The following is a 17,639-nucleotide window of genomic DNA, read 5'->3' on the forward strand; positions in this document are numbered from 1 at the left end:
ACCCCGGACGCCCCCCGCCCGACGGCGCCAGGGGCCGCTCTGGCGCGTCCCCGGGCCGGACGTCCTGCGCCAGCCCCCGGCGGGAGCCCAGCTCGTCCCGGCCGAGGCCTCCCGCCCGGGGCGGGACACGCGGCTGCGGCCCGCTCCCGCTCGAGGCAGCCCGGGCCGCAACTCCGCCGGAGGCCCCGCGGAACGCGGGGCGAGCCCGGCCTCTACACGGGCCACGCAGGCCGAAGAAAAAAGGTAAGCAGGCAGGCAGCCCCGTCCGCTCACCCTGTGAACAACTCCAAGCCCCCCGTTCACAGAGAACGTACACTCAACGTCGTTTTACAGCCACGAAGGTGGAGGACCATCTCGTAAAGGCGGCGGCAGCCTTAGCAACAAGGCTTTTTTTGATGGCGTTCCACATCATACCTCTAAATGTCAAGGACGGAAACTGGTCACTAACGGCATCGCCCTTACCAGGCATGGCTAGGTACAGCCGTTGCCTTGTCATATTTATAGAACCAGTATCTAAACCAAAGCCTTCCAAACGCTGTAGACTCATGCCTGTTGAAGTGAACAGGTAAAGAGTTTACGCTGAAGATGCTGCAAATACTACCTGTACAAAGACCCTGGAATGCCCTGCTCAGAAGGGGTGGGTGGGAATACTTCTTGACTAAGTGAAAACTGGATGCCACCCCTAGCGTAGTGGAATTCAGTAACACCTTCCACACTTACAGTTTCATGAAAAATGTAAGTCTGAAACTTCAGAAAGCTTTCTGCAGTAAAATGATGTCACATCGCCATAGGCTCAAAGGTTTGACTTCAAATGAGCAAAATGAAAATTAAGATTTCTTTGGAAAGCAGGTCTTAGGACCCAGGGAAAGGATCCAAGCAAAGCAATTAAAAATAATAAAAATAATCTAACTAGGGGGATGGAATATATGGAGGAATCAATTTTAGAAATTTCAAATTTCTAGCTGAATACCAATTATAGTTAACTCACTGCATAGAGTAGCTAGTGGATTATCTTCTGGTCTGTAATGATGCAGGTCTTCTTAAACTCACTGGTAACCAAGACCCAAAGGTATTGGCTTTTACAGTATACCAGACCTAGACCAAACACATTGAGTCCTTTGTGACCATTTTACCTAGCAAATGGCAACTATTCCCTTTTACTAGCAACAGTAAGTACCACAACACTTTCAGAATGTGCAATCAGTCATACATGTGCGGAAAGTTAATTCACTAGGAGACAGTTGAAAAAACAAAAGAAGTGCATGTCTCTGTGCATCTGGATTGGATCTGATTGAATTTTCACCTAGATGCCCATGGATGTTCCTTCATCTGGCTCATTAAGAAAAATAGAAGTGCACAAGAACTGCCATCTTACCATTAAAAATGACCAATAACAAATATCTCAAAAACACGAAATCTCGGCAATAGGCATAAAAGGGAAAACCCACCTTGTGAAAAATCTTAATTCATACTTGACAGTGGTTTATTTTGAAATGCATTAGGCTTTATTCTTTCCTAATCCACGTACATTAAATGCCTCTAATCATAAAATGCATGTTTTAGGACAAAGTTATTAAATTGTTCCCTCATGAAATTGAGGGATTATTGAATTATATGATGAAATTATATGATGAATAGTATAATGAAATTAATATCCTCTATCAATAGGCACACAGTCTGAAACCTTTTTCACTTAACAGAAGAAAATTAAAAATTTTCTCACTGTCCAATTCATTGTTCTTCTCTTGCAGGAATGTATCAAATAATGTAAGGAAGATGGATATCATGTGTCCTCTTATTCAGTCCATCTTAAGGTAAATAAACATAAAATACATTTTTCAAGACACTGGGTAGCAAGTACATGCAGATGATAACCTTTGCTTTCAAAGCCTAACAGCCACTTCACAGAATTGTTGAATCTGTCAGCCCGGTATTTAGCTTTATCTAACGTCCAGAGACCCTCAAGCTCCATCAGTAGTTTTACATCAAAACTGAGTAAGATATGACAAAATGAATCCCTAATGGTTTTCAGGACAGATACATGAAAAAAAATGTTATAGCATGTATAATCATAGTAAGGAATACAATTATTCCGCTTACAGTCTTTCTCATAGTGAATTTCTTATTTCCTGAGTTTTCTTATTTCCTGAGTTTTCTCAGTTTCCTGAGAAGTTTGTGGGCAGCATTTTGTGTCAGGTAATACTATGGCTAAGGCAAAAACTCAGACTTATTATTCCTGTTTCATCTGTGAGGACTAAGCATTATCTTCACGCCTAAGCTAGATATTTGAACAGAAGAATATAAGAGTATATGTAGTAATGAAACTAGCCTAAATTTTTTCCTTACTTTGTTCAAGAAACATACAAGTTTTTCTGATACATGCTTTGAATCAGACAGCTAGATGAACTGGAGATGACTGTTTGTGTAAATTCTCATGCATACACAGTAATCACTTCAGTCTTACAAAGTTACTTTTATTTATTAATTGCATTTTCAATAGTTATTCAATCAATAAGATTTCTTAAAAATAAAAATTCTGCTTTCCATAAAATAAAGCAATAGTTAACAAGTCACTTTTTTCACCTCATTTTCTGAAATGATGTAGAAGCAACAGCACGCTTAGATGAGATAGAATCATCTTCATTTTCATGCAGACGCTTTCTCGTTGTGGCTGACTAAAAGAAAGATGCAGCAGAGTGGCTACATTAATCAGGTAAGACAGAGCCCGACTGTTGTATCTGCTACATAATTACAGATGTTGGATAAAATCTCCCTCCTGTAGCCAAAACAGCAGCAAGACTAAATGTTTCTCTACAATGATCTAATAGTGATCTTTCTCACATAAGACACTGACCTTATTCTATTTCCTGCCTCGACTGCCCCCAAGTTTACCTTTGACTACTATTTAAAATAATGCTAATTAGTGTCTTGTAACAAATGTTACAATACCATTTCTAAGCTTTCATTAACATGAGAATTTTTCTTTGAATATTAAATGTTCATAACTTGAATCAATCAAAATGTACATGTTCATGTGTTTAATTTTAAATATGCGAATAATCCTTTAAAGCTTAAGAGACTGTTCTTTCAATTCAAAGTGTCTTGCCAAAGCACAAAAGTCAGTTGCTTCTATTCAGAAAGCAGGAGAGACAATTAGCAGACCAGCTACATAAAGTCAAAATGCACACTTCTGTAGTAAGTTCTCCATTTTTTCTGTTTTTCTTATTACGGATTACTTTCAAATCTAGTTTCTCTATGCATCAAGTATTAATCTTCAACTAATCTGTTGTACATACCATTTTTGATGTTTGCGGTGGATTCATAGTGGCACTTGTCTGAGCAAGTAGCTGTTGAAATGTATTCTTCATATTCTCATCCTGTGGAAAAAAAAAAGCAGTAAACCTAAGTAATATATGGAATATTTAAGGTGGATCAGCAATTAAGGGATGAATGAATAAGTAATGAAAACAAGGGAGTAACTTTTTTCCTCATCATTTAAAAATAATCATCATCATCATATAGTGCTAGGAGAAAGGATCTGTAATGATAGTCCCAGATTACTACAAAAACACCGCAACGGTGTTGTGTCAATTCCTCCAGTATTCTAAGGTTTCAGACACCAGTCTGAGCAAAAGCAAGTGATGACTATCCTAAATTGAACACAAATGTGATATAGAATGAAGCAACACTAATTTTGCAGCAATTACATTATGTATGATCAGGACACTGGTCCTTTGAAACATCAGCTTTATTACCCAAGGAAAACTTGGAATGTGCAATTTCAGAAAAAGATGTTCTACCCAAGAGGAATTCTCAAGAATAAACATTCTCAAGGACCTTCAATAGTTACCGTTAAACCTTGATCCAACCTCCCCTCCTCCCTCCCACTTCCCCAAAATAAACATCATCCTAATTTGCCCCAGAGTAGCATTTTGAACAGGTGGTTTACATACAGTGCTGGTAAGAAAAAAAATAGTTCTGTAGTTCTACAAAGAAGTAGTTTCCCCTAGTAACTACTTAGCTAATACTAGTCAAGCTAAAACTGAACATACAATGTCATTCAATGAAGTGTAACAACACAGAAAGAACAGAATGTACTAGGCTAGGAGTTTGTGCAGGTAATTTACTGGTCAGCCTTATCAAAAGAGGCCTTTATCAGGACTTGAGACCTTGCTTTCCCCGAAACCAAGTTCCTTGCTCTTGAAAAACAAGAATTTTGCTTATAGTCTTACATGCTGTTCTCATGACAACTTCCCTTTCTAACATAATATTTTCATTTCCACTAGCTTAGCATCATCAGTATTTTGGATTTGGGTAGTTTTTAACCACATCTCCACCTCTACCCCTCCGAAAAAAAAGTTGTATACGCTAAGAGAAGAACCAGCTGAAATACCCATAATAAAACAACAACTTTCAAACAAAATGTTACATTAGAAGCACGCCACTGTTACCTCTACCCTAAGTCCATATAACATATTAAATGTTGCAAATGGAAAGTTTCACTTTTAAAAATCAAAATTATTATTGTCAACTGTTATATTATTCATAGAGCATACATATTGCTACACTGTTCCCTATTGTGACAAGTTCACTAGACAATACAGTTTATTCTCTATTTACCAGAAGTGGTAAACCAGCAGCTGCTGTTTGGGGAGGGCAAGTGGGAGATGCACTTGGAGTGAAGTAGACTCAGGGATGTCATTAGTCTCACTTGTGCATGAACAGGTCTGACTGCAGAAGCATTAAGGGGAAGAAAGGGCAGCACAGGGTAAGAAAGGCTAGCACAAATCATTTGCTAAAAAAAGTTAGTTTAGCAGAAAGTCAGATGTATTTCAAGAGGGAAAGGCAGCACATAGATTCATTCTGGTTCAGCAGCCAGTGACCAGAGGTGTTCTTCGTCTGTGTTGGGCGACCTCAGGGAAACAGGAAATCAGTGCAAAAAAAGACATTTATTTGACATTGTATACTCCCTGTTCTAAAAATAAAGTCTCATTCTCTGGTTTCAGCAATTTCTCCAGCAGGAATTTTATTAGAATGGTTACTACTGATTACCTGCAAACCCTAAATCAGACTTCCAAAGCTGAAATCAGGTCTTGAAACCTTTCCTGGGACTAAATGAAGTAAGCTGCTCATAGTCATTTAATACAGATCATTTCCTTTGGCTGAGCTTTTGAACAGTGACTGTAGGTTCACCAGCTGAACAACTGATCTAGAACCAAAAACAGACATTTATTCTAAACGACTGACTAAAGGTAAAAGGTGTTATAACTTTGTCCCATTATGACAGCAAAGACTGGGGAACTCAAAGAGAAGTGAATGGGATGTTCACTGGTAGAGGCACAATTAGAAATAAGGAACATCTAGCTTCTAAGGGTTTCAAAAATTTTAACCGTTTTTTGGGTGGAAGGCAAGGGGAGGTGGATTCTTATTCTAGTCTATGGAGTATTGCAATGTCTCCTTTTTTGGTTCAATTACATTCTTAAGCACTACAGAAAGGTTTTGATGTGATCATCCAATTTGTTCTACATAGAATTTGGACTTTATTTTCAGCGTCACATTTTGACTGTGGCTACCTCTGAGTTGTCAGGCAAGGTATTTTTTTCACTTACGCAACAAACACCTGAGCTTTTCTTCAGCAAACAACCAAAATAATCTTGAACCTTTCACAAGATCCCAGTAAAGTTTTCAGAGGCAGACACAGCAATTAATTGCTTGTATGCCTTTGAAAGATGTTTAATTAAGTACCACCTACTTGGTTGACGTAGACTTCCATGAGGTTATAGTTGGAACCTCAGGTGACTCATGTAAATACAGGTAAGATATATCCACTGAATAGTACTCAGGTTTAAGTGCCCCACTAAGTTTTAAAGTTTTAGGTTTAAATGAAGAATGGAGTAAACAGCACAGGTATTAAAACACTAATTTGAAAACAGTACTGGTTTAAATAGAGCTGTAGAAATGATGTTTTGTTTTAAGAACATGCATACTTATAATATCTGAAAAATTCTCTAGCGGACCCCAAATCACTAGAGGAGGCTAACATGCATTAGCTGCCCACAAAGCATGAATCTTGTGGATTTTTTTCATACTTCATAAGACAATACTTACAGACAACGCAAGAGGGAGTGGGGAGCCAGTAGCTCCTTCTTACTACTCGCGGTAACAAGATGTAAGCAGCTTTTTTGGTGGTAGTATTCAAGGTGTGTGATATCTAGAACTGAACATATTGGATGTTGGCCTTCCAAGCAGGCAGTGTACGTTACCTATAAATAACTGATATTCTTAGTAACAGCTCATGAAGGGAAACAGCTTAAAGAATGGCATCTGCATGCTGGATGACAATTGGATTTGCGGGTATGATGTCTTATAAAATTTTTTGTCCTGTCTTCAAAAATCAAACATAGCAGTAAGAGCTGCCCCTAAAGGGAACATATAGTCAAGATGCTAACAATTTTATATACTGAAATATCTCAGTCTTAACTTGTCTAAATCACTATCATATTTCCCCTTTCCCATTATGCATATCAGTGATTCTTAAAATAAGCAGAGCATTGTTTATCAATAACTTACCCTGCTCAGTCATAATCAAAATGTAAGAACCTACAGTCAATTAACCCACCGTAGAAGTTACACACAAAATTACAGTAGTAAAATCCAAGAATGACAAGAACTATTTCCTGATGCCCAGCAGTATAATTAGGACAAGTTAATGACTTTCAAACAATTGTCAAACAATTGCATTTTCTGTCTCAGTAAACTGCCAGCTGTTGATTTCTGAGCAATAGTCCCTTGCTTCTACCCTGTTTCTTTTGCTCTTTACCTAAGCATCTGTAACTAGCCACTGTTCCCAATGGAGGAATATGAATGGCATTATGCACAGAATAAGTAAGCAGAACGTGTTGGCTCAGTTATAGACTAGGTGACTTTCTTCAGCCTCCTTAAACAAAAATATCCAGGAAAGCTCATAGGCCCAGTGGTCCCCTCTGGGGTGCCAAAATTAGCAAGAAACTAAAGACCACCTTTCACAAACTTAACTAGACTACAACAGGAGGCAGAGCAAGCATCACCTCCTACTCAGAGAGTTCCCAAACCAGTGACACTCATTCATGATCATCATAGTATGAACAGAGTCCTGGACACCTGCCAGAAAAACTCTGCAACGTTCTGCACTGCCTGCCCACAAAAACAAGATGAGGAGGTTGGACTGTTAAAATGTTCAAACGACGAGATCCTTCCTATCAGAACCACTATCAGACTTGGTCTCTAAAAAAGCCGTATCTTGATTCTCATACGTTAAAGAGAAATGTCTCAGAACAGATGTAGAAGCTGCCAGTTATATTAAAAGAAAGTGTTCAGCAGAATACTCCATGTTTTTTTTTGCAGTCAACTCTGCAGGGAATAAAAGTCCGAAAGCACAGCCTAGCTACACGTGCAGACTAGGCTTCATTTTAAAATGAAAAATTGCAAAGATACGAGATTTTCCATTAAATTCAGAGCAGGCCATGGAGGAAAACAAAGGGTGTTGAAGCAGGATCAGACTATGGAGAGGATTAGTTTAGTACCAGTATCCTTCAACAAAAAGAGAAGCCTCTCAACCTCTGCTGCTAAGCTGGCACCACAACCTCCAGCAAAAGCCATCTGGCCGATGGGAAAGAATTACTGGCAGAGAAGTTGACATTAAATAGCACAACAGACTTGCAACTTGCTGGATGTCATGGCACGCAAGGAATACTTGTACTTATTACTTGTGCTCAACTGTTAATCTAAGTGTTGACCCTGACAGATGTTAGCAAGCTCCAGCTATTCCAAGGTGTTCCTGAGCACAGACCATGAGAAGCTCGTTGTTAGTATTTACCATTAGGACCACTGAGATCTGATTCTCTGAACATCAAAATCTGTTTCGTTTTTTTCCCTAGAAAGGAAACACAACTGTTTTGATGGTAAGGCCAGAGATGACAAGACTGGAGGAGTCCTGACACACTTCTTAGCTAAAGATGATAGGCTGGAACAGGACCTAGTTTACCTTGATGGAAGAGCTGAGTACTTTACAATGCCCATAAGACAGGATCCAGAGTCAAGCACCCATGGGATAGCAAATACATAAATGATGAAACGCCTTCTTCTAGCTGGACAGGTGGACAAATTCTATGTAGAATCTGAGTCTGTCTCCCTTACCTGAATACAAGTTACTATCAACTATGAAACATTACAGATTTAGTCTGGAAGAATCATATTACTCAGCATTGTTCTAAGCTGCTTTGAACTATCTTTTACTATATGGTGATGTAATAAAGATCATGAGACCATGAGACCATAAATCTTTTCTCTACAACTTCTTGAGGCTGCTGCCAAGGGTCCTAGCACAGGTAGTGATAACACATTCTAGCAAGGGTTGGGCTGCATTAGGAGGTAAACATACTGCTCAAAAATGCCCTCAGCCTGTGCAGAGACGACATACAAATTCACAGGAGCTACACTGCTGTTAGTTAAGCTACAAAGACGATGCAGTATTCAAATAATAAAGAGAAAAGAAAGCAGACATAAAACTAAGTATAGTGTGTTCACTTTGGAGAAGATAGTAATTCCTTTTTCTCTCTGGCTGAAGTGTATGGAAAGATAAAAACTTATATATGGGGAACTTGTGACAAGGTGGAGGGCAAAGGAGATGTCAAATTAAAAGGGAAATTAAGTTTAAGGTGGGAAAAGGCACTGAATACCATCAAGCAAGGCTACAAGACTAGGAATAGCAGCAACAACAGTTGAAAAGGAACACAGAACTGTAAGAATTGAGAAAGCATACCATTGCTGTAAAAGCAGCAATAGGAGGGAGTTAAGAGCTAACAAAGGCTTTGCCAGGGACAGTGGCCAAGAAAACAAGCACAGTGAAAGACTGAAGAGGAGCTAGCTGCCACTGCAAGAAGAAAGAAAAAAAAAAAAGAGAACAGGAAAAGAGGAAAATCTTTGTGTTGCAGAGAGAGCATTTGTTGGGAGAGCAAAGAAGCAAATTTGCTCTGTACACTGCAAGAAAGTCTTACAGCAAGACATACAGCAAGGTACTGCATGATCACCTTGCTTGCAGCTGACAGACATTGCAGCAGTCTGTTCAAGATGCTCACTCTGGTTTGAAGTTGTTCAACTGGCAATTTGTGGCTATGGTATCTGGGCTAATGTCATTCTACAAGCTGGGATCTGATGGCTCCTCTTCCTACATGTCATTCACAATGCTAGTGAAACAAACAATTCACAGACAAACAGCCTTTTCTTTCCCTCTTCTCTGAAAGCAGGCAGCAGGATCCCTCTGTCTTAACACAGCCTGCAGAAACAGTATAGTCAGCTGGCCCGCAGGCAGCAGTGCCTGCCCATAAGAAGCACAAAGTGACAGTTGCTCCTCTGCTGGCTACTGTCAGGGACAGCCTACAGACAGGTGGACTGAAGCTCTAACTTAAGGTAACGGTTGTTATTCCCAAGAAGCTACAGAACTGAAGCTCTTATTGCCCATCACTGTATCCCTATTATGGTATTTGCCTAAGACACAGGATCAGGTATGCGTAGATCTCTGGTGACCAGGGTAGTCACAGTTTGCCTGCTTCCTTACAGAAGCAAATTACACGGTATTAACAAAACCTCATAAAATTCAGGCTATTGAACTGCCTTTGAATTTACATCAAGGAGTTATCCCTGGAACAAGCCAGCCTTGCTGTACTTTGGTTAAGAATCTATTCCTACCTGAAGCCAAGGATGGTCTAAGGCTTTCTCTATTGTAGCACGTTTGCTCGGATCCACTACTAACAGCTTCTTCACAAGATCCAGAGCTAAGATGAAAAAAAAGAAAGTTGGTTGATATATGATCAGTAAATTCGTTACCTGAAAATAAGTTAAACAATATGCATGCTCCAAAACTACGTGCACCAGCACGTTTAATAACACTTGACAGTTGTGCCCAAAAGACTGGCTAAGCAGATCACTTTTCTTCTTTCTATGCCCAGAGAGCACTGAAGACTAACCATTTTTCCTTTACATGCACACGATTCAACACACATACCAAATTGCCAAAATTACTCGTACATTTACTGAACATGTCCAACATTTATGTTCTGTGCATGCACAGGTAGTTCAGCACTTTCCTAAATATGGACATGCAAAAATAGCTTAATTTAGTTTCCTGTTACCAGAGAAATAGCAACAGTTTATGGTGTCTTGGAAAGCAGATCATCCATCTGAGATGAGAAAGAAGAGACAAGATGTATGCATGTATGCTCAACTTGATCATATAAACTTTATTGTCTTCTGAAACTGCTTAATAGACACTGTGAAAAATAAGAGTACTTAAGACATATTTAATGACTCCTAATCTTCCATAAAGGAATTTTGGCAAGATTCATTTTTCATTGTATCTGATTATTCTGTTATATGCATAATTGGGACTATGTATGACCATAACATAATTTCCATTCCCATATATGTCTGACATATTATTGAATAAGCTTCAGGTAATTTAGGAAGGGGTTATATTTGGCAAGTTTATTAGAAAGAGAATGATCATACCAGTTATGAGAAACTCTTCTGAATATACACAGTAGTACCTAAGGCAAATAGTGCAATTATTTTGTGCATATAAAATGTCCTGAAGAAAAACATGCAGACAGTAACTATCATTTTAGTTTATTGTGCAAAAAAGTAAAAAAAATTGGCAGACTACTTAGTTTAGAGTGGACCAAATAGTTGACTCCACAATTGTGACTGATATTTCATGGTGCTAGTCTTTGCACTCCAGGCTTAAAATTCCTCTTAGTAGTTCTCTCTTGGAATTCTAATTCGCACATATCCCTTAAATTCCTATTATTTTTGGTTCAACACTTGAAGAATCTTTGAGGCAAAGATCTGTTGACCAGCTTGATAAAGTTAGAAGAAAAAGTGAAAAAAATGAAAAACAGACCTACGTGCTCAAAACTTCTGTATTTTTGGAGTTAATAATGCTAACTATTACTACAAAAGGTACTGGTGGGTAGCATCAAGAGCCTACTTAAGAAATGTAAACATATCAACATGCAACATATCACAGAGGTGAAAAGAAGTTAAAAGAAAACAAAAAATATGGCAAAAGAGCTAGATATTCTGCTACCTATTGTAATGGAGTCATACCCATGCCTGATACATGTTTCCATTCTTTTGAAATGAATGTGTATTCTCCACGAGTGATTTGATCTTTCAGAGATAGTTGAGTATTTTGCTCATTAAATGGTGGATATCCACACAAGCTATATAAAAAAAAAGAAAAGAAATTAAATAACAGTTTTTGTCACAGTGAATGCAAAACTAGTCACACATTTTAAAACATCCGCTATCACAGTGTCTTTTACATGTACACATTTTTAAACACACTTTCACTTCCTACTGAATATACTGAAGTTGCAAAGTCTTGAGCCATGTATGTCACTGACTGCCCAATGAAGGTAGCATCTCTGCAATATCTTACCATACAAAAAGAATAACTCCTAAACTCCAGCAGTCCACAGCTCGGCTGTATCCAGCAGTCCCAAGTGAATTTAGAACCTCAGGAGCAAGATACGTGGGAGTACCACATAATGTTTTCATAAGAGAAGTTTCTCCAAGAATCTTGGATTGTCCAAAATCTGTAATCTTGTATTTAAAAATAGTAACACCACATTACATATTAGGATTGATTGTACTAGAACATATCATATTGTCAGTATACAGCAGGAGGTAACATTATAGAAAGTCATGAAAAGGGTAGATGAAACAAATGGCTTTATAGAATCATCTAGGGTGGAAAAGACCTCCAAGATCACCTAGTCTATCAGCTTGACCTACTAAGTCCCATCACTAAGCCATACCCCAATCTCATTGGATTGTTCTTGATCCATACAAAAAAAATGGCAAAGCCAATTCTCTTCCATTATTTTGACATCCATTTATTATCCAGTGGTGTAACTTCACTGACTACAGGAAAAGCTCACTAGAAAATACAGGCAAACTGTAACTGTGTTCTCTAAGACTACAGTTGTCGGTTCTTAGTCATTTGCAGCAGCTCTTGTTTTCTCAGGCATTAAGTTTCCTCTTTTCAAAGCACAGTTCCAGTACGACTACAAACAAAATTTACCCCAAACATTACTAAAAAGTCAGTTAACAACAACTGAGAAGATGAGTAGGGAGAAATATATAAGAGGATCAGACTTCACCCTAGCAAAAAGCATTCTCAAATGTGGATGTTAATGGGCAACCTGAGAACACAAGTATTCTCACTTATTAGAAGACACTACTTGAGAACTAAGCATTTTAACAAGCAAATCTGCTCAATGCTTTATCTGAAAAAATATATTTCCTTCACAAAACAGCCTGGATATTTGTGGAAATGCTGTCTGAAATTCATATTTATTATTTTTAACAATGTAGCCACATTTAAAGTTGTGCTCAATTAAGTGCTGTACAAGGTATTAAGCATAAAATTTCCCAGTTGTTCTTAGATGTATAGGTTGAACTATCCACAAGAGTAAAATTAAGCGTATGAAAAGCATGAAAGTTTTAGGTTACTTCACAGCTTGTATGAGTAATTATAGTTTTTTTGAGTTATGTTATGAGAAAGTGTACTTCCATTCTTCTCCTTGAGCAACTATAAATTTAAGTTCCCTTACCTTTATCAGACATGTCTCTTCAGAGGATGAAAGTAACACATTTTCTGGCTTTAGATCTCGGTGTATAATTCCATTGTCATGAAGATACTAGATGTATGTTGACAAACATATATGAAGAAAAACAGACTATTATCTTTTTTAAAATCTAAGCTTTCCAATTTTTCAAATAGCAATGGCGGGATAAGTGAAATGATTGCTCAAGAGACATGTACGCATTTAAACCTACACAACTCATGACTTTTTTTAAAGCCAAAAAAAGCAACTTAGAAACAATTATGCTTCAATTGTCAATCCACATGCAAGCAGTGTGTGTAGAACTGAAAAGTTGTTAAATCCTTCCCACTCACTGAAAAGCTATACTTCTTTCCTCACGTCAGTAAAACAAGAGAACTAATGACGGGCAAAATTCTATGTTGCAGGAATTCTGGTTTTCCATCTCTCTCTCTTCCTTCTCTTAGTCATTATTATTGCACGATCATATTCTCATAAATTCAAGTCCACATTTTGGTCTGCAAAGACAATTAAGATTTCCATGCTACAACAACCCTTACAATTTTGAGTAATAGTAGACAAATTTAACAAACATCTCAGTTGTCAAAGAGCTGGAGGCTGAAAAAGGGTTCAAAAACTTGGTGATATAACTAGGAAAAATGAATAAGGAGGTGATATAAAGTCAAAGGTTAAATTACAAAGAATTTTGAAAAAAATGGCTTCCTTGAGGCAAATGCAGAATTGTTTTCTTATCTGTAGTTTTGAAGCCTACATGCAAGTCTACTATCCAGTTTTCTACTGGCTCTAAATCTGAGAACAAACTTCTCATTTCATTAGGAGAGCATTTGACGGCAAGCAAGAATTAAAGTTCAGTCATAAAAGACATATTATGATACAATGAAATCTGTGCTAAAGCTAGAAACAACTAGTAGTTCAAAATATATACTCGTGAAGTCTTCGCATTTGCATTGAAGGGATGTGTAAAGTAACGATACCACTTTTATTACATGACCAGCTATGCCAAAAGTGAGAATAGGGGAAAAAATACAATACTTCACTCACTGAAAAAGAAAATAATTCTGGGTTTATTATTTATTAATGCCTTGTAAAGAACAACTATTAAGTTTCAATTTTTGGCAAGACGCAAAACAGTCAAAAGGAAAAGAATTGATCTGAAAGCATATACAGGTCCAGACAATTAAGTGTGATGTGGAAAACAATTGTGCAGAAGTTACTAATGAAATATGTTTACCATTCCATAGAATAACAGAATGGTTTGGGTTGGAAGGGACCTTAAAGATCACCTAATTCCAACCCCCCTGACATGGGTGGCAGGGATAGCTCCCACTAGACCAGGCTGCCCAAAACCCCATCCAGCCTGGCCTTGAACACTTCCAGGGATGGGGCATCAACAACTTCTCTGGGCAACCTGTTCCAGTGCCTCACCACCCTCTGAGTAAAGAATTTCTTCCTTGTATCTAATCTAAATCTACTCTTTTAGTTTAACTACGAAACCACTGGAACTACTGGAGCGAGTTCAGAGGAGGGCTACTAAGATGATTAGAGGACTGGAGCACCTGTCATACAAGGACAGGCTGAAAGAACTGGGCCTGTTTAGCCTGGAAAAGAGGAGACTGAGGGGAGACCTCATTAACATATATAAATATCTGAGGGGAGGGTGTCAAGAGGATGGAGCCGGTCTCTTTTCAGTTGTGCCCAGTGACAGGACAAGAGGCAAGGGGCACAAACTGAAGAACAGGAAGTTCTGGCTCAATATGAGGGGGCACTTCTTTACTGTGAGGGTGACAGAGCACTGGAACAGGTTGCCCAGAGAGGTTGTGGAGTCTCATTTTCTGGAGGTATTCAAAACCCACCTGGATGCCATCCTGTGCAATGTGCTCTAGGTGATCCTGCTCAGCAAGGGGGTTGGACTAGATGATCTTCGGAGGTCCCTTCCAACTCTGCCCATTCTGTAATTCTGTAAAGCCATTACTCCTTGTCCTAACACTACACTCCCAGACAAAGAGTTCCTCCCCAGCTTTCCTCTAGCCCCCTTTAGGTACTGGAAGGCCGCGGTAAGATCTACCCAGAGCCTTCTCTTTCTAGGCTGAATAACCCCAACTCTCTCAGTCTCTCTTCAGCGGAGAGGTACACCAGCCTTCTGATCATCTTCATGGCCCTCCTCTAAATTCATGAATTTAGAAGCTTATGTAACAACTCAATATTTAGTCTTTGAAAATCTATTATATAGAATTAATTTGTTGTCTGCTGAACCACAATGCTCATTCAGGAGTTCATAGTAAGCATCTAAGCACTATTTTTTGCACTGCACTGATGAGTCTTTGCCCATACACTATGAGAAGTCTAACATGATAATCCTGCCATTAGTGAGCACGGCATGTATTACTGCTTTAATCCCTGTTTTGCGTTTGCTTGTTTTTAAATAAGTAAAAGAGTTGGAATGCTATTTGGCTGTATTGAGGTACAGAATCTCATTAAACTAACATATTAAGAGCACTGTGTTGATTAATTGTGCAGGTTTCAGAAGAGACAAATGACAGAAAAAATCATCTGACTGACATGCAAATGCATAACCGTATTTTTCTTGGTAGAATTCATATTATGTACCTTCACAGCCAGTAGCATCTGATAAAAATACAACTTGCAGGTAGCTTCTTTCATCTTGATTGGCCTTGACACTCTGTCATACAATTCTCCTCCTTCCATCCTAAAACAGATGTAGGTAACATGTCAATATATTACTTCCAAAAGATTCATGTTAGGAGCAGGATTCTTGTTAGACAAGAAGGAGACCAAAATAATTTCATTTGGCTATTTTGGCTACAAAGAAAGAATATATTTCATTTCTGAAAATGAATGAGCAATGCCCTAAACACAGTAAGTGCATTGCTGACTAAGGCCTAATCTTCTGAGTCTTCACCACTAAGAGTTATAAGATTTTTTGATCTACCTCCTATTATGAGCTCAAAATCAAAGCAGCAGCAATCCACAATAGCAGCATAGTGGGTTACTATCCAAGGCACTAAGTGCTTTCAAAATATAAAAGGATCCTCTCCTGGTTATCCTAGTTTCTGATTTTAAGAGGTTTCAGATAACAGAACAGAATGGAAGGGGACAACAACAATAACAAAACACAAGAAGTCCAGAACTATTTATGCTCTTTTTGGCTATTAAAAATGTCATGCATTTACTTTCAAACTAGTTACTTACAATTCCAAAACAATGTAGTAATCCTCTGCTTCAAAGAAGTTTTTGATCTTGATTAAGCAAGGCTAATAAAAAAAAACAAACATAGAAGTAGAACCACTTGTAAAAACTAACTTTATCAACAGTGTATCATCTTAAATTTCCTATTTTAGTATAATTTCAACCACGCTAGTTAAATTAACACTTATGCAACTGGCTAATGCCTCAGGCTTTGGCAAACACTTAAATTCAAGTCTGTTGTCTTCTCCCCTATAACTGCACATATAAAAACATTCAATTCTTTTCATGACTACAACTCAGCAAGCATCCTTATTTTTTCCAGTTGTTACTTTCCATAACCCCAATGTTTTCTTTATATGGGATAGTTCATTAATCTATGCAAGCTTTCTCTTTAACTAAAGGTAAGGAAAATCCTTTTTTGGGGAAAGGCTGTGGGGTGAAATAAAGAGGGGAAAGTGGATAAAAATCCAAAAACTTGCCAGTGGAATCTAATCTATATATTTGGTTATCTAACAATATTTACAAAACCTGAATCAAGGAAAGATTTCTTCTACAGATATGGTTCAGGTTGAAACCTCCTCTGTGAAATTTCTTCCCAAATTTATGTCTGTTATTCAAGTTTTTAAAACCTTGTATCTGTTAAGACTTAGCATACTTAAAAGAAGGAAAAAAAAGTGTTTATTTACTGCAGTAATTACACGCATCCCTTTGTATATTTCCTAACACATAAAATTGATCTTTAATTACTACACTGGGTCAGTGAAGCACAGTATGCAGCAAAAAGGAGTAAAAATGTACAGTAATACTCACATGATCTATTTTCTTCAATATTTCAATTTCTGTGTTGATATTAAAAGCTGGGTTCTATTAAAAGAATCAAATATCAAAGAGTAGCACAGCAATATTCTGGGATAAGACACTTCAGAAATGAGAGAGAGTACCAGAAAAGCCATCGTTTCATATCCCTTGCAATTTTAATGAATATAACATACAATCTTTTTCAAAAACTGATTAGGTGCCTTCTGTGAATTAACTGAATAGACTGCTGTTATTATGTGTAGCAAGATACTGCTCCGGACATGTCACTCATCTGAGAATAACTCTACCTTTTCCTATGAACCAACACAAATGTAGATGATAGAAATTGTCACTGATCTTGTATTTAATCTTGCACTACTAAACATTATCTAACTCCTACTACTCCAGCATACAGAAGTTTCTGTTCTTCATACATAATACTGCAATCTTCCTTTCTGTCAACGTACATTGAGTCAGTGCCAAAGAGCTGAATTACCATATTCCCACTATTTGTGGCATCATTTGTACATCTCCAAATGTAGTAGTAAGGAAGACTAACCTCAAGACAAATCCTCTGAACTTCCATCAGTAACTTCTCTTTCATCCTGTAATTCTGCTCCTATTAAAGCCTCATAGCACCCTTTCCTCAGCAAGACACCCTCCCACCTTAGTATTTTTGTCCTTGCAAAAGTATTTTCCAAATTAAGTAGTAGCTTCCTATACTGCACCCTATGAAATGCTTTGTCAGTTTGAACAGATTCTGTATATTGTATCTGTACGCTGAAGTCTCTTTTCTCAAAGAAATTCATAAGGTTACTCCAACCTATTTTAACTTATGTAAGTTGTGCAGCTGTGGGTTTATGAAACTTTTTCCATTCACTTTCAACCTCTAATTGTATTTTTTTCTTAAAAGTTCATCTTATACCCTTACATAAAATTAACATTAGAGTAATAGATTTGAAGTTGCTC

At 37.9% G+C, this 17,639-nt stretch overlaps 1 protein-coding gene and 1 long non-coding RNA gene across 11 annotated transcripts in view; one reads left to right on the plus strand and one right to left on the minus strand.

Annotated features, from left to right (window-relative positions):
• Nucleotides 1-17,639, plus strand: part of LOC121079426 — a 22,708-nt gene continuing 5,069 nt past the window's right edge. The window contains exons 1-3 of one of the 2 annotated variants that reach the window (XR_005825026.1): nucleotides 1-243; nucleotides 1,669-1,814; nucleotides 2,606-2,713. This is a non-coding gene — a long non-coding RNA (uncharacterized LOC121079426). The remainder of the gene's footprint in view (nucleotides 244-1,668; nucleotides 1,815-2,605; nucleotides 2,714-17,639) is intronic. The other variant, XR_005825025.1, reaches the window with a different exon arrangement.
• The window catches only part of CHEK2 (checkpoint kinase 2), a 22,601-nt gene continuing 6,698 nt past the window's right edge, over nucleotides 1,737-17,639 (minus strand). For 4 of the 9 annotated variants that reach the window (XR_005825019.1, XR_005825018.1, XR_005825020.1 and 1 more), the window contains 11 exons: nucleotides 16,683-16,736; nucleotides 15,876-15,937; nucleotides 15,273-15,372; nucleotides 12,654-12,740; nucleotides 11,477-11,640; nucleotides 11,143-11,258; nucleotides 9,727-9,812; nucleotides 6,109-6,263; nucleotides 5,053-5,209; nucleotides 3,297-3,377; nucleotides 2,582-2,675 (listed from right to left, as the gene is read on the minus strand). Coding sequence is in view for 4 of the 9 variants with exons in the window: in XM_040576634.1 (XP_040432568.1) it covers nucleotides 2,580-2,675; nucleotides 3,297-3,377; nucleotides 9,727-9,812; nucleotides 11,143-11,258; nucleotides 11,477-11,640; nucleotides 12,654-12,740; nucleotides 15,273-15,372; nucleotides 15,876-15,937; nucleotides 16,683-16,736 (846 nt within the window). In the remaining 5 variants the exon portion in view is untranslated. Of the gene's footprint in view, nucleotides 1,815-2,457; nucleotides 2,676-3,296; nucleotides 3,378-5,052; nucleotides 5,210-6,108; nucleotides 6,264-9,726; nucleotides 9,813-11,142; nucleotides 11,259-11,476; nucleotides 11,641-12,653; nucleotides 12,741-15,272; nucleotides 15,373-15,875; nucleotides 15,938-16,682; nucleotides 16,737-17,639 lie in introns of those variants that run through there. The other 5 variants (XM_040576634.1, XM_040576637.1, XM_040576635.1 and 2 more) reach the window with 4 other exon arrangements.

Source organism: Cygnus olor, chromosome 17 (assembly GCF_009769625.2).
Source record: "Cygnus olor isolate bCygOlo1 chromosome 17, bCygOlo1.pri.v2, whole genome shotgun sequence".
Classification (NCBI taxonomy): domain Eukaryota; kingdom Metazoa; phylum Chordata; class Aves; order Anseriformes; family Anatidae; genus Cygnus; species Cygnus olor.